The following is a 17,309-nucleotide window of genomic DNA, read 5'->3' on the forward strand; positions in this document are numbered from 1 at the left end:
GGGAAGCTTCATGAGAAGTGAAGCATTGCTCCAGATGTTTATCTTCCTCTCTTCTTCCCTCTCTCCCCCTCCTCTCTATTCCTGTCTGTACTATCAAATAAATATGATTTAAGAAATGCTAACCAGTTTAAAAAAAAAAACTTTACATCTTGGGGGCAAGGTAGGTGGCTTGGAAGGTAAAGTGTAGCGCTAAAGTCTCTAGCACCACTTAAGCCAGAGTGATCCTCTGATTCTTTGCCTCATTAATTAAAAATAAAGATGAACGTGGTCTGGGAGGTGGCCCAGTGGCTAAAGCACTGGATTCTCAACCATGAGGTCCTGAGTTCAATCCCCGGCAGCACATGTACCAGAATGATGTCCAGTTCTTTCTCTCTCTCCTATCATTTCTCACTAATGAGTAAATAAAAAATATTTTAAAAAATAAATAAAGATGAACATTTGGTAAAATGAATAACTGTATACCTGAAACAAGTAGTGTTGCTGAAAATTTTTCCTCTATAGTTTTTCTATTTAAAAGATTTTATTTATTCATTAGATAAGAGAGAGTGAGATACTGATATGGAAGGGGTAGAGAATGAGAGGCTCTTGCAGTACTGCTTCACCACTTGGGACGCTCTCCCCACCCTCAAAAGTGGGAACCAGGTGCTTAAACCTTGGTCCTTAAACATACTAGCAGGTTCACTCTACCAGATATATCACTGCTCAGCCCCAGTAATTTACTACTACTGCCACTGCCACTACCACTATTACTATTATTTTAACCTGAGCACTGCTTTGCTTTGGATTATGGTGGTGCTACAGATTGTACCAGGGACTTTGGAGCCCGTGGCATGAAAGTATTTATTATTTTTTTTGTATTATCTTTATTTATTGGATAGACACAGTTCAAAATTGAGAGGAATGGGGATGATAGGGAGAGAGACAGAGACACCTACAGCCTTGCTTCACAACTCACAAAACTTTCCACCTGCAGGTGGGGACCCAGGTCCTTGCACATTGTACAGTGTGTGCTCGGGGGTCGGGCGGTGGCGCAGTGGGTTAAGCACATGTGGCGCAAAGCGCAGGGACTGGCATACACATCCCGGTTCGAGCCCCCCCGCTCCCCACCTGCAGGGTCGCTTCACAGGTGGTGAAGCAGGTCTGCATGTGTCTGTCTTTCTCTCTCCCTCTCTGTCTTCCCCTCCTTTCTCCATTTCTCTCTGTCCTATCCAACAACAAACAACATCAACAGTGGCAATAATAATAACCACAAGGAGGCTACAACAACAAGGGCAACAAAAAGGGGGAGAAATGGCCTTCAGGAGCGGTGGATTCATGGTGCAGGCACTGAGCCCAGCAATAACCCTGGAGGAAAAAAAAAATGTGTGCTCAACCACGTGCACCACCACCCAGCCCCAAGCATGAAAGTCATTCTTCAGGAGTCAGGTGGTAATGCAGTGGGTTAAGTGCAGGTGGTGCAAAGCGCAAGTACTGGCGTAAGGATCCCAGTTCGAGCCCTCAGTTCCCCACCTACAGGGGAGTCCTTTCACAGGCAGTGAAGCAGGTCTGTAGTGGTCTGTCTTTCTCTCTCCCCTCTTTCTTCCCGTCCTCTCTCCATTTCTCTCTGTCCTATCCAAAAACGACAATAACAATAACTAAAACAATAATAAAAAAACAACAAAGGCAACAAAAGGGATATATATATATATATATATATATATATATATATATATATATATATATATAGTCTTTGTGCATAACCATTATGCTATTCTCCCCCTCCCCCAAGGAGTGTTTTTTTTGTTTTTTTTTTTTTAAACATAATTATTGCTGTCTAGACAGGGATGTGGTACAATGGTAGAGTGCAAGGTTTGTCAGTGTAAGATCTTTGCTTTTAAGTCCAGAACTATATATGCTAGAGTGATGCTCTGGTTCTGTCTCTTATCTTTCTTCCCTTCCCTGCTGTTAATAAATAAATACATTTTTTAAATATATATATATCTTTATGAAGCCAATGAAAATTTTCAGTGGGTAACATACATGATTTCCATGTATAAAGTTCAGTGTTTCATTCTCAGCATTGCTCTGATCTTTGTCTCTCTCATACCTTGATAAAGTAACATTTATTGGGGCCAGGTGAAGAGTTGGGGGGGGTCCTCCATTTTTTAGATAGCTGACATATTTTAGTTATATTCCAAAGGGCCTGTGGCTACGCTAGGGTTTTGTTTTGTTTTGTTTTTCTTCTTTCTTTTTCTTTTTTCCCCGAGCCTGAAATCTGATATGCCGGTGGATCCAAGTTATTATCTGGGGAGATGATGTCATGGTTGGAAAAAGGACCAGAAAGCTGGATCAGAGAAGAGAGTAGCTCCCTAATATGGGAAAGGGGTATAAATATTGTTGTCTGTAAACCCTGTCGATTTGATGTGATCTGGGGGTCTTATTTCTTTTTTTTTTTTAAAATCATCTTTATTTATGTATTATAAGAGACAGCCAGAAAACGAGAGAGAAGGGGGAGATAGAGAGGGAGAGTGACAGAGAGACACGTGCAGCCCTGCTTCACCACTTGCAAAGCTTTCCCCCTGTAGGTAGGTATGGGGGCTCAAACCTGGGTCCTTTTGCTCAACCATGTGCACCACCCCCGACCCCTCTTTATCTCATTTCTTTATTGTAAGACCACACCCATTTAAAAAAACCTGTTAAATAAAGACATTTAAGTAAGTGCTTCTGTGGATACTCAGTGAAGTATTTATGTGACTCCTCTTAAGTAATAATTATGATAGAGTTGAGAGTGCATTAGGAACCAATAGTATGATGGTTGAGGAGAATTTAAACTGCTGATGGGAGTTCTGTGGAGTCTCCTATTATGGGAAGATAAAATTTTGTTCTTCTGTAAGAATTACTGTCTTGTAAATCATTATTCCATTTTACAATAACTAAAATAGCCGGATTGATTAACAGTGGAAATATCTTAAATTTGTTTCTTATTTAAGTAATAAGGTTATTTTTCAAATAGCTTTGATGATGAACTTACTGCCTAAGAAACCTTTATTTTATCTTTGGTCTTTCAGATGCCTGTCCCTATGCTTATTCCATCATCAATGGATAATGAAGATAAAGTTACAGAGAGTATTGAAGACATTAAGGAAAAGCTTCCCTCAAATCCATTTGAAGCAGATCTCCTTGAGATGGCAGAAATGATTGCAGAAGATGAAGAGAAGGAGAAAACTATATCCCAGGGAGGTTGGCATCACTTTAAAATAAAGAAAATTTCACCTACATATGTTTAATTAGATTGAGTAATTTTAAGTATCACTCTAGATCTTTCTCTTTCTTCTTGAAATTTATTTGTGAAAGGGAGAGAAAGATTGAAGAGGAGGTGGAGGACAGTGAAGCAGAACATCATTCTTGATATGTGATGCTGGAGGTCAAACTTGGAACCTCATGCTTGAGAATTCAGTGTTTAATCTACTGTACTACCTTCCAGGCAGCTCACGGTGACTTTTTTTTTTTCCAAATATTTATTTATTCCCTTTTGTTGCATTGTTGTAGTTATTGTTGTTGTTATGGATGTCGTCGTTGTTGAGTAGGACATGAGGGGGAGAGAAAGACAGACACCTGCAGACCCACTTCACTGCCTGTGAAGTGATTCCCCTGCAGGTGGGAAGCCAGGGGCTCGAAATGGGATCCATAGGCTGGTCCTTGCACTTCTCACCACCAGCGTTTAACCCGCTGCGCTACCGCCTAACTCCCCTCACAGTGACTTTGAAAGGCAGCTTGGGAAATGGTATAGTTCTTAAAGTTCTAGACTTAAAAGCACAAGGTCCCAGGTTCCCTGCCTAGCATTGAGTGTGCCAGACTGATGTTCTGGTTCTCTTTTGTCAATTCATAAGCAAACAAAAATAAATAAATACACCTTTTTAAAAAATGTTGTTGTTCAGTGCACTGCTTTACCATGTGCACTGCCCTGGTTAAAGCCTGGTCCCCTCTGAACTGAAGGACGTTTTGGTGCTGTGGATCACCAGTTGGTTGGTTACTCACTCTCTTTTTCTTTCTTTTTTTAAATTTTTATCTTTATTTAATAGAGACAACAAGAAATTGAGAAGGAAGGGGATGATAGAGAGGGAGAGAGACACTTGTAGCACTGCTTCACAACTCATGAAGCTTTCCCCCAGCAGGTGGGAACCGGGAGGCTTGAATATGGGTCCTTATGTACTGTAACATGGACGCTCAACCAGCTTTGCCAAAAATTGGCCTCCTCATTCTCTCTCTCTCTTTTTTTTTTTTTGCTTTCTCATTGTTGAGCAATAAGTGGCATGTCAGAGGGTAAATTGAGTCACTTTGTTTTATTTTTGAATTAGTTATTTGCTATTATTTTTTACTGCTGGATAGAGACAGCCAGAAGTTGAGAGGAGAGGAGGAGATAGAGAGCCAGTTGGAACTCTGTTTCACCCCTGTAGGTAGAGACTAGGGGCTTGAACCTGCATCCTTGCACACTGCAGTAAGACGTGGATATTATTTCAATTCTTCATTTAGAAAGTGAAGCATTATACTTGCCCTGTGGCTATGTGGTCAGTAAATGATAGAGCCAGTACTTAAGTGTATGATAGTAACCAGAACTCAGTAATATCTATATTTGAGAAAGGTTGATATTTTTGATTACCACCTCCCTGATATTTCAGGAAGAGTAGAGATACAATTATTAGAAGAAATAGAATGCTTAAGACAGTTAAAACATACAGATGAATTTTTTTTTTCAGTGTTGGATTTTAGGAAAGCTAGTCACTTTTGATTTTGTATGATAAACGTTAGATTTTGTATAGTTTTGTATGATAGTGCAAGGGAGGTGGTTTATCAGATAAGAGTAAAAGATTGGATGCATGAGATGCTGAGTTGAATTCCCGGCATCATGTGTGTCAGAGTGATGGCTTTGGGTCTCCAGGTCCTATCCTGTTTCTCTTTAATGATCAAATGCATTTTAAAAAACATTCTAGGGACCAGGTAGTGGCACATTCAGTTGAGTGCACAAACCAAAAATATTCTAAATTCTCAGAGTACTGTGGCATTTGCAAAAACTCAACTTAAAAATTTTTTTTGATTGTCTTTATTTATTGGATAGATACAGAAATTGAGAGGAAAGGGGGAGATAGAGAGGAAGAAGGACAAAGAGACACCTGCAGCCCTGCTTCACTTGTGAAGCTTCCCCTTGGCAGGAGGGAGGGGACAGGGGGCTCGAACCTGAGTCCTTGTGCATTACATGCAACATGTGGGCACAATCAGGTGTGCCACCACCTGGCCTCAAATACTCAACTTTTTTTGTGTTGCCTGTCAGTTTTACAGTTATGTGTATTCTTTGAGATGGATAAAAGATTACTGTTATTATTTCAGTGTGTCTGCTCTCATTTTGTTGTTCAGTGTATAATCTTATAAGTCTTAGTCATTAATATGTGGATTTTAATGTATTAGAAAATTGCCACTCTGCTAACTTATAATATTACATATAGTATAGCAATTCCTGATATAATTCCTTCTTTGGTTATTTCTTGCCGCCACCAGGGTTAGTTCTTGGGCTCAGTGCCAGCACACAAATTCACCACTCCTCGTGGCCTTTTTTCTTCCTCCTCTATTTTATTGAATAGAATAGAGAGAAATTGAGATAGGACGGGCATATAGGGAATGTGAGAAAGATAGATACCTTCAAACCTGCCTCACTGCTTGTGAACCCCCCTGCAGACTTGAACCTAAGTCCTTGTGCGTGGTAATAGTTGTCCTTAACCTAGTGTGCCACTGTCCAGCCCCTAATAATCTTGTTTCATGTTGATCTTTCCATGCACATCAGTAGTTAATATATATCAAGGGTCTCCTCTTTATAAAAAAATGTACTTCTATCATTGAGTTGGACACAAAAAAACTTTAAAACTTTTTTAAGCCAGTCATAATCATGTCATTATAGGTAAAATCAGGTGAGTAGGAAATAAATGATTTCATTTTCAGCTGAAAGGATCTGGCTAATTTTATCTTTGATCTCTGTGGAAAGTAACATTTTTATTGGATTTTTTAAAAGCATTATTATTATTGTTTTTTAATTCTTGTGCTTTTATATAAGTTTGTAAATGTTAAAACTGTATCCTATTTGGTTCTGTGAGATTATATGACTATATGTATTTCCTGTGATTGAGTCTGTTCAATCCGAATATTTTTTACACATTTGTATTTCTAGTTTTTTTTTAAATTTTATTTATTTATTCCCTTTTGTTACCCTTGTTGTTTTATTGTTGTAGTTATTATCGTTGTTGGATAGGACAGAGAGAAATGGAGAGAGGAGGGGAAGACAGAGAGGAGGAGAGAAAGATAGACACCTGCATACCTGCTTCACCGCCTGTGAAGCGACTCCCCTGCAGGTGGGGAGCCGGGGTTCGAACCGGTATCCTTATGCCGGTCCTTGTGCTTTGCGCCACCTGCGCTTAACCCACTGCGCTACAGCCCGACTCCCCACATTTGTATTTCATGGTATGAATCTGTACAAGTGTATAAGATTAAGAGTAAAGACCCTTTTCCTGCTGCCTTGGAGTAGTATAATCACTGCTAACATTGGTAATTTGTTTATTCCATTTAACTCTAATGCCTGGTTTTATTAGTGAATTATTTCTGTATATAAAGGATATTTATTTAGAATTTTTAACATATATATATGTTACATATATATGTATATATATATATATATAACATATATGTTATATATATATACACACATACACAAATTTAAGATGTGATTTTCTCTCTGTATATATAGAAACTGTTTCATCATCTTTTTTTTTTCCCTAGGCTCCCAAGCTTCTGAACAGGAACTGTTTTTAGATACCAAGATATTTGAAAAAGGTTTGTAATTGTGAATGTATTTTGAAGGGCTGGGCAGTGGTGCACTTAGTTAAACATATACTTTATCATGTTGAGTGCACATTTTACCATATGCAAGGATCCAGGTTCAAACCCCTAGTCCCCACCTTTAGAGAGCTAAAGCAGCGCTGCAGGTGTTTCTCTTTCTCTCTTTCTCTCTATCTCACCCTGCCCTCTCAATTTCTCTCTGTCTTATCAAGTATAAGAAAAATAAAATAAAATAAAATTTTTAAAGAACTCTTTAGTGGTCTGAGAGGTGGAAGAGTGGATAAAGTGTTGGATTCTCAAGCATGAAGTCCTGAGTTTGATCCCCAGTAACACGTACCAGAGTGATATCTGGTTCTCTCTCACTCCCCCACCCCTCTCATAAATAAATAAATAATAAATATTCCCTTTTGTTGCCCTTATTTTATTGTTCTAGTTATTGTTGTTATTGATGTCATTATTGTATAGGACAGAGAGAAATGGAGAGAGGAGGGGAAAACAGGAGGAAAGACAGACACCTGCAGACCTGATTCACTGCTTGTGAAGTGACTCCCATGCAGGTGGGGAGCTGGGGGCACGAACTGGGATCCTTACGCCAGTCCTTGCGCTTTGTGTTTATTCATTTTTTTAATGAGTGGGAGTTACAGAGAGAAAGAACTAGAGTCAATGAGACCTGGTCAGAGCACTGGTCAGCTCTGGTTTTGGTGGGGCTGGGGATTGAACCTGAGACCTCAGAGTCTCAGGCATGTGTCTTTTGCATAACCATTATGCTGTCTCCCCAGCCTGATATATATGATTCTATAGCAGTTTGTAATGAGAATGATAGAAACTGCCTTGTTTTTAAAGTATTAATTGAGATAATGTGTTAGAGTATTGAAGCTTAAATCGCTTCTTTAGACTGGTTGATCACATCACAGTTTTTAGTGTTCAGCTATATTAACAAGCATGTCAAAAAGCTGTCCAATTTTACGGACTTGTCTAATTTCTTTGTATTTCAGATCAAGGAAGTACATACAGTGGTGATCTTGAGTCAGAGGCTGTATCTACTCCACATAGCTGGGAAGAAGAGTTAAATCATTATGCCTTAAAATCCAGTGCTGTGCAAGAGACTGATTCAGAATTGAAGCAATTCTCAAAAGGGGAAACTGAACAGGATCTGGAAGCAGATTTTCCATCAGGTTTGTGCAGTGTAACCTGTCTGCCTAAAGTCATTCTTACTTTGGAAGATTAGTTCCACTCTGAATTGACAATTTGAAGAAGTTTTAACACTTCAAAGACATTAATCATTGGCACCAGATGGTCTTTGCCTTTGAAGGTATTAATTACACTTTATTGTTCTTTTAAGTTATTCTTTATCTTTTTCTTTTTCTTCTGTCCTTTTTATAGTAACTTTATAGGGTTTTACTTGATTGTTAATTCATTTTTTTTTTCATTTAACTACACATCTTTTAGTTTCTTCCTTAAGTGTATAAGTAAAATTATTACCACAAACAAAATAATGAATCTAGTGGTGGTTGTCTGTTAGTGATCAAATCTACTCCCAATTTAAGTCCATTGAGTTAATTTCCTCTTACAGTGCTCTCTGCTGATTGTTATTATAGAATCCTTTGACCCACTTAATAAAGGACAGGGGATCCAGGCACGTTCTCGAACACGACGACGACACAGAGATGGCTTTCCCCAGCCAAGACGAAGAGTAAGCAGCATTTTAACTTTTCCGAGGTTTTCATTCCTTTATTTCTTAGTTCATGCTGTTTTCACGCAGCCAGAGTTGCATCATTTCCATACTTTAAGGCTTCATATTTTTGTGATTTTTCTTTTTTTAATGTGGTGCCAAACCTGAAAATACTACTGAACCATTTTTCCAGCCCAATTTTTATTTTTTTTTCTTGTGCTTTATTTGTTTTTTTATTTATTGGCTAGAGACAGAATTTATTTATTTATTTATTTATTTATTTATTTATTTATTGGCTAGAGACAGAAACGGAGAGGGAAGTGATAGACAGAGGTGAGAAGAAAAAGAGACAGCTACAGCTTCACTACTTGTAAAGCTTCTCCCTGCAGGTGATGACCTGAGGGCTTGGACCTGGGTGCACTCTAGCAGATGCACCACTGCCCCACTCCCTATTTTTAAATTTTTTCTGACTGAAAGAATTAACAGACAGGGAGCACACACAAAGCTGCGCTTTACCATCCATGAAGTTCTTTTTGATGCTTTTGTGCTATGGATTGGATCTATAAGCCTCATGGAGCCTCCCTGCTCCAGATGTTTTTTTTTTAAGAGAACCATAGTTTTGCATAAAAAAATGTTTTTGCCACATGTGTATTGTTTCTTAATGAAAGCTTTTCGTACTTTTGTCATGAACTCTTTTTTTCTTTTTTTCTGGAACCAAGATCATGTGCATCCCCAGTTTTACCACCCTGAGCTACTTTTTTCATTCTGATATGAGAGAGTTTCTTCCAGTGCCATAGCACCTCCCATGTGGTGTTGGGGTCCGAACATTTATTCATTTATTTATGAGAAAAGAGGAGGAAATAGAGGACCAAAGTGTCACTCTGGCATATGTAATGTCAGAGATCAAACTTGGGACCTCAGAGTCTCCATGTTTTATCTGCTGTGCCACCTCCTAGGCTATTGTTTAACATTTGATGGACAGTATGTTTGTTTCCAATTGGGATATTTTGAGTAAATCTACAGTAAACATTTTAGTATCAAATCTGTATTTATTTATTTTCCCCCTTTTTGTGGAAACTGAGGCCTTGCACTCCAGGCCACTTTTTTTCCATTCAGATATAGAGGGATGAGTCACCACAGCAATGAAGCTTCCTCCCTGGCCTTATCACCTCATGTGTGCTGCAGGGGCTCAAACCTGGCTTGAGCACAAGGCAGTACAGGCTGCTTACCTGATGAGCTACCTTTTTGACCCACAATGTGTTTTATGTGAAGAAAAATAATTAGTGGGAGTGGAATTGCTTAGATATTTAGTATCTGCATTTTAACTTTGTGAGAAAGCTTCCAAAGTGCATCTATCACTGTTTTTGAATTTCTACCAGCAACATGTGGTTCTGTCTGCTCTGTGACTTAGCAAACATTTAACTATGTCAGTTTTTAATTGTAGCCATTCTAGTGGATACATAGTGATATCTCATTGTGTGTTTAATTTGTCTTTCTAGTGACAATGTTGAGTTCCTTTTTTGAAATGAATACTTGCCATATGTCTATCTTTTGGGGGCAAAATGTCTATTCAAAACTGTTGTACATTCCTGAGTGGATTAATCATAATCCTAGTGATTAGTTCATTTTCTTCACTATATTCGTTATCCTCTACAAATTTAGTTTTTGCTTCTATTTTGTGACCCTTTTTTAACCTTTTTTAAGAATTCAAGTGACTGGGGCCAAAAATAAAGCTCTCCAGGTAGGGAGCCTGCCTTGCCATACATGGCCCAGGTTTGAATCTTGATATACCAGAGTAGGATGTTATAGTGGCAGTGGGAGAAACCATAGAGCTTTGATGTGTTACCTGCTCTTTCTGAATGAAAAAAATCAGCAGTAAAATTGCACATGTGTGAAACTACAGTGAAACCAAGAAAATAATACTGTCAGACTCAACTAAACATATCTGTGTCAGTTTATTTATGGAATTCTTTATTCTGTTCCATTAACTCATATTTTTACATCTTTTCTTTTTTAAATTATTTTTTATTTTATTTTACATTTTTATGGGAGATTAATGGTTTACAGTAAATACAGGTATTGTATATTCTTTCTGTAAATTTCTTTCTTTTTTTTCTTCTAGAGCACTGCTCAGCTCTGGCTAATGGTGGTGCTGGGGATTGAAGCTGGGACCTTAGTGCCTCAGGCTTGAGAGTCTCTTTGCATAACTACTGTACTATCTGCCCAGCCCTATAAAATTTCTCATTTTCCACAAAACTCTCACCCTTATCCTAGGTCATCTTCTACTAGGACCAGAAAGCCTTCCACTCCCGCCCCACCCACCTCCCAGAGTTCTTTGCTTTGGTGGCAATACAGCAAACCCAGTCTAAGTTCTGCATTATGTTCCCACTTTCTGTTCTTATTTCTCAACTTCTGTCCATGAGTGAGAGCATTCCATATTCATCTTTCTCTTTCTTTCTTATCTCATTTATTCCTTTAAGCTCCAGCCAAGATGGGGTGAAGAAGGTGAATTCCTCATTCTTAATAGCTAAGTAGTATTCCATTGTGCTATACTCAAACTCTCTTAGCCACTCATCTGTTGTTGGACACCTAGATTACTTCCAGATTTTGGCTATTATAAATTGTGCTGCTATGAACATAGGTATACATAGATCTTTTTGGGTGGGTGTGTTGGGTTCCTTAGGATATATCCCCAGGAGAGGAATTGCGGGGTCATAGGGTAGGTCCACTTCTAGCCTTCTGAGAGTTCTCCAGACTGCTCTCCACAGGGGTTGGACCAATTGACCTTCCCACCAGCAGTGCAGGAGGGTTCCTTTGTCCCCACAACCTCTCCAACATTTGTTTTTATTATCCTTTCTGATGTATGGCAGTTTCTCAGAGGTGAAGAGGTATCTTATTGTTGACTTTATTTGCATTTCCCTGACAATGACTTGGAGCATTTTTTTCATATGTCTGTTGGCCATTTGCATCTCTTCTTTGGTAAATAATACCACTCATATCCCCTTCCCATTTTTGGATAGGATCATTTGTCTTTTTGTTGTTGTTGAATTTGGCGAGCATTTTATATATTTTGGTTATTAGCCTTTAGTCTGTATAGCATGTAAAGATCTTCTCCCATTCTGTAAGGGGGCTCTTTGTTTGTGTGGCTGTTTTGTTTTTTTTTTGTTTTTTTGTTTTGTTTTCTTTTGTGTGTGTGTGTGTGTGTGTGTGTGTGTGTGTGTGTGTGTGTGTGTGTGTGACTGTTTCTTTTGCTGTGCATGAGTTTTTCAATTTGATGTAGTTCCATTGGTTTATTTTTGTTTTTGTCTTCGTTGCAGTTGAATTTGTATCATTGAAGATGCCTATAAAATTTAGATCAAAAAGAGTTGTGTCAGTATTTTCCTCTTAAGTATTTGATAGTTTCTGGTGTTACATCCAACTCCTGATCCACTTGGAGTTTACTTTTGTGTGTGATGAAATATAGTTCAGTTTCATTCTATATATTTCAACCCAAGTTTTCCAGTACTATTTGTTGAAGAGATTCTACTTTGTTTTAAATGTTTGGGCCCCCTTTTCAAAAATAAGATGTCTAGTTTTGGGAGACAACTTCTCTTTTTTATACCAACAGTTTTGACTATTGTAACTTTATACCAAGTCCTCAAGTCAGGAGTGCAATTCCCCTAATTTTGTTCTTTTTCAAAATGACCATGTATATTATATATATTTCCCACTAGGGTTATTGCTACTGCTTCTTAGTGGCCATTTTTCCTTTTTTTTTTTTTTTTAATTGGATAGAACAGGGAGTAGAGGGAGAGAGAAAGATAGACACCTACTGACCTGCTTCCTGCTTCACCACTTGTGAAGCATTCTTCCTACAGGTGGGTAGCCAGGGGCTCGAATCTGGATCCTTGTGTGGGTCCTTGTATTTAGTACTATGTGAGCTTTAACCGGGTGTACCACCTTATGGCCCCCTCCATATAATTTTTAGAATTGATTTTCTATTTTTTTCTCCCCCAAGGATTTAATTATTTATTAGCATGAGAGATAGGTAGATAGATAGATAGATAGATAGATAGATAGATAGATAGATAGATAGGTGCATACATACAGGCAGGCAGACTGACTGACCACTCTGGTATATGTGATGCTGAGGACCAAACTCTGAACCTCATGCCACTAAGTTCAATGCTGTAGTCACTACACCACCTCACAAGTCATAAACTTTCTAATTTCTTTTTTAAAACCTGCTCGAATTTATATTAGGAATTTTCTGAATCTGTCCATCAATTTACACAGAGGGTTGATATCTAAGCAGTCTTTTGATGTGTTGTCCAAGAAGATATCTTCCTCTTTAATTTAGATAAGGTTAAATTTCTCTCATTTTTATGCTTTATTGTATAACTTTCATACTTTGTTAAATTTATCTGGGGGAGACATAGAACTTTGCTGTTAAATGCAATGTGTAACTATATATATACCCCATAGTCTTAAATTTTTTATTTTTAATCTTTATTATCTTTATTTGATAGAGACAGCCAGAAATTGAGAGGGAAGGGGGTGATAGTGAGGGAGAGACAGAGAGACACCTACAGCACTGCAGATGGGGGCCGGGGGCTCAAACCTGGGTCCTTGCACACTGTAACATGTGTGCTCAGCTAGGTACACCACCACCCAGCCTCCAGTCTTAAATTTTTAAAAAATCATTGTTATATCATTAATAAAAATAGTATTAAAACAGAGTAAGCAGATAAATAACCAGCTTATAAGAATCTATATCACTGGGCCAGGCAGTGGTGTACTTGGTAGAGTACACAAGTTACCTTGTATGACAACCAGTTTTCAATGCCCTGTCCCCATCTGTAGTGAGGAGCTTCATGAGCAGGGCAGCAGGGCTGCATATATCTCTGTCTCTTTCTGTACCTCTGTCTTTCACCCTCTATCAAAAACAGAGAGGGAGGAAGATAGTAACTGGGAACAGTAGAATTGTATAGATACCAAACCCCAGCAGTAACCACGGGGTTAGGGAGAGTAGAGGAATTTCACAGTTTAAAAATGTTTTGACTCTATTGTAATTATTTAAATTTTCTAGTATTTGTTGTTAGCATAATAAAAGTAAGATTATTTTTATATTAAGTGTATGTACTGTACATAGTTTTTTTTTAACTCAGAACAATTTTTTTTCTTAATTCTCTTTTGACCAGAACACTTCTCAACTCTGGTTTATGGTGATGCCAGGAATTAAGTCCCTGAGATCACCTAACCTAAGATCCCACTGTGCCTTCTCCTACTATGAATCCACTGCTTCTGGAGGCCTTTTATCTTTATTTGTTGGATAGAGATAGTCAGAAATTGAGAGGGAAGGGGGTGATAGAGAGGGAGAGAGATACCTGCAGCACTGCTTCACTAATATGTGCACTCAACCAGGTGCACCACCACCAGCCCCCCCCGTTGTTTTTGTTTTTTTTTTCCTCTCCCCCATTTTTGTTGCCCTTGTTCTTATTGTTATTGGATAGGACAGAGAGAAATCAAGAGAGGAGTGGAAGACCGAGAAGGGGAGAGAAAGATAGACGACATCTGCAGACCTACTTCACTGATTGTGAAGTGACCCCCCTGCAGGTGGGGAGCTGGGGGTTCCAGCCAGAATCCTTATGCCAGTCCTTGTGCATTGTGCCATGTGTGCCTAACCCTCTTCACTACCCTCGGCCCCCTATTCCCAATTCTTAACTAAAAATTTTAAACTTTTTAAGCAGGCCCTTGTATGTTAATCTTTCCCAATCTGATAATGGTCTTTTTTTTTTTTTTTTTTTTTAAATTAATGAGAGGGATAGGAGGAGAGAGAGAAGAAACCAGACATCTGTCTGGTACATGTGCTACTGAGGATTGAACTCAGGACCTCATGCTTAAGAGTCAAACACTATATCCACTGCGTCAACTCTTGGACCACATAGTCTTTTTTTTTTTTTTTTTTTTTCCTGTGGTGTTGGTTGTGGGGTGTTGCTTGTTTACTAGAACACTGCTCAGCTCTGGCTTATGGTGGTGTGGGGGTTTGACACTGGGACTATGGAACCTCAAGTGTGAGAATCTCTTTGTATAACCATTATGCTATTTTCTTCACCCTTCTTAATCTTTATTTATTACATTAGGAAGCATCTTCTGTAAAATGGTAAGATTTTAATGATGAGAGCAGACTTCAGTATGTCTTGTCCCCAGATTTTAGGCAACTTTAAAAATACGTAACCTGTAATATTTCACTAAATGGCTTCTATCAGGTTGGAGAAGTTCTACTTAGAATTGACGAGGAGATTTTATTATCCATATGCTAAATTTTTTCCATATTTTTTCAATCTGTTGAATACCTGCTTTTTCTAAGTCTTAAAATGCTAATATACATTGACATTCTTTTCTCTTTCTACACTGACACTTCTATTTTTATTTATTTATTTATTTTCACCTCAGCACTGCTTGTCTCTGGCTTATGGTTGTGCTTTGGATTAAACTTGGGACCTCAGAGTCTCTGGCATGAAGATATTTATGCATAACCATTATGCTATGTTTATATATTGCTGGATTTAGTTTGCTAACATTTTATTAAGCAGAAGTTTAGGTAACTATGCTTCTGTTTAAGAAGGATACTAATAAACAGTTTTTTGCTAGCTTGTTTTGTTGTTTTTAAGCACTTCATCTGACTTTGCTGCTGGGGTAATGTGACATCCTAAAGTGAGTTAGTGATTCCTCTTATTTCCTCAGTACAAATTATATAATTAACAATTTGTAAAATCTAATAATGTAGCCATCTGGGCATGATTTATTTTATTTTGTTTTATTACTTTAGAGCACTGCTCATCTCTGGCTTATGTTACTATAGGGGATTGAACCTGGGACCTTAACACATCATGCATGAGAGTTTTTACATAACCATTATGCTATCTTAACCAGTCTTAGGTCTGATTTTCATGTGTGGGTAGGTATTAATACAATTCCAATAGCTGCCTAGTTAATTTCACATAGAATAAACTTGTTAGTTTGTTTTTATTAAGAACTAGGTTAATTTCATCTAATAGTTTTGTTGATATAAAGTTGTTCTCAATGTTCTCTTACTATCCTCTTAATGCCTATAGGATCAGTTGGTAAATAGTGTCTTCCCTCTTTTTTCCTTGATCACTCTAACCAGAGTTTTCCCCATTTTTAAAATTATTTTTTAAAAAACAGCTTTTATAGTTGCATTGTTTTCTTTACTATTTAAGAAATCATGTGGCCAAGAGATACCTCATTTAGTTAAGAATACACCTTAGCATGGGTGAGGATCCACATGGGAACATCATGCAAAGAGGAAGCTTTATAAGTAATGGAGAAGTGCGGCGGTATCTCCTCTCTCTCTGTCTCTCACCTTCTGTCTTCTCCCTGCCCCAGAACTACTCAGTTCTTGCAGTAATTTTTAAAAATTTCATTATTTATTCCCTTTTGTTGCCCTCAGTTTTTTTTGTTGTTGTTGTTGTTGTAGTAGTTATTATTCTTGTTGTTGTTGGATAGGACAGAGAGAAATGGAGAGAGGAGGGGAAGACAGAGAGGGAGAGAGAAAGATAGACATCTGCAGACCTGCTTCACCACCTGTGAAGCAACTCCCCTGCAGGTGGGGAGCCGGGGCCTTGAACCAGGATTCTTACACCAGCCCTTGTGCTTTGCACCACCTGCGCTTCACCTGCTGCGCTATTGCCCAGCTCCCTCTTTTTTTTTTTTTTTAAGCATTTTATTTATTTTAATGAGAGACAGAGATCCAGATACACAGAGAGGACCAGAGCACTGCTCAGCTGTGGTTTATGATGGTGCTAGCGATTAAACTTTCAACCTCAGAACCTCAGGCACAAAATTTCCTTTGCATAACCATTATACTGTCTCCCTACCCTATATATATATATATATATATATATATATATATATATATATATATATATATATATATATAATTTTTATTTTTAATGAAGGACTAGCAGATTGCATAATACTTATGCAAAAGATTCTCATGCCTGAGGCTCTGAGGTGTCCCAGATTCAATCTCCTAGCCCCACCATAAGTGAAAGCTATGGATCAAAAAAATTTTTTAACTGATTTTGCTATTATTTATTATTTCCTTAATTTTCATTAGTATAGATTTTAATGTGTTCTTTTTCTGGTCTCACAAAATACAATCTTGAGGATTTTTTTTTTTAACCTTTTTGATTTCCTATTGAAATACTTTATACTGTGAATATTGCTTTAGCTCAAACAATTTTCGAGGACCAGCAAAATAGCTCACTTGGATAGTGTCCTGCTTTACCATGCATCATACTACCAAGGTCTGAGCCTGGCCTCCTCTGGACAGATGCTTTAGTGCCCTGGCCCCCTGTTCTTGGTGTTTTTCTGTCATTCAGTCTGAAAGAGTCATCCTGGAGCAGTGAAACCTCAGTGATGACAAAAGGCAGTTTTGGATAAGTTTGGATAAGTTTTCATTGTTGGATTTTTTTTTTTTTTTTTTTTGAGGAGTAGGTTGTAACAAGTAGAGTACATTTTGTTTAACTTAAAATGTTTTTAGTGGCCAAGGAAGTGGCATTGCAATCGAGCACTAGCAGTTATGAGGTTCCAGGTTTAGTTCCCAACACTACATATGCCAGAATGATGCTCTGGTCTTTCTCTCTCTCTCTCTCTCTCTCTCTCTCCCTCCCTCTCTCTCTGTTTCTCTCTCTCTTATGAAATAAATGTTAAAATAAAATTTAAAAAAGGGAGGTTGGGAAAAGAGATTAAAAAATTATAATTGAAGTTA

General features: G+C 38.0%; 1 protein-coding gene across 10 annotated transcripts in view; it reads left to right on the forward strand.

The window, feature by feature from the left end:
* Window positions 1–17,309, forward strand: part of ZMYM4 (zinc finger MYM-type containing 4) — a 155,999-nt gene that overhangs the window by 114,211 nt on the left and 24,479 nt on the right. For all 10 annotated transcript variants that reach the window (XM_060205861.1, XM_060205862.1, XM_060205860.1 and 7 more), the window contains 4 exons: window positions 3,048–3,219; window positions 6,802–6,855; window positions 7,857–8,036; window positions 8,460–8,554. In XM_060205861.1, coding sequence (XP_060061844.1) covers window positions 3,048–3,219; window positions 6,802–6,855; window positions 7,857–8,036; window positions 8,460–8,554 — 501 coding nt within the window. The remainder of the gene's footprint in view (window positions 1–3,047; window positions 3,220–6,801; window positions 6,856–7,856; window positions 8,037–8,459; window positions 8,555–17,309) is intronic.

The sequence above is a fragment of the Erinaceus europaeus genome, chromosome 13 (assembly GCF_950295315.1).
Source record: "Erinaceus europaeus chromosome 13, mEriEur2.1, whole genome shotgun sequence".
In the NCBI taxonomy this organism is placed as follows: Eukaryota; Metazoa; Chordata; class Mammalia; order Eulipotyphla; family Erinaceidae; genus Erinaceus; species Erinaceus europaeus.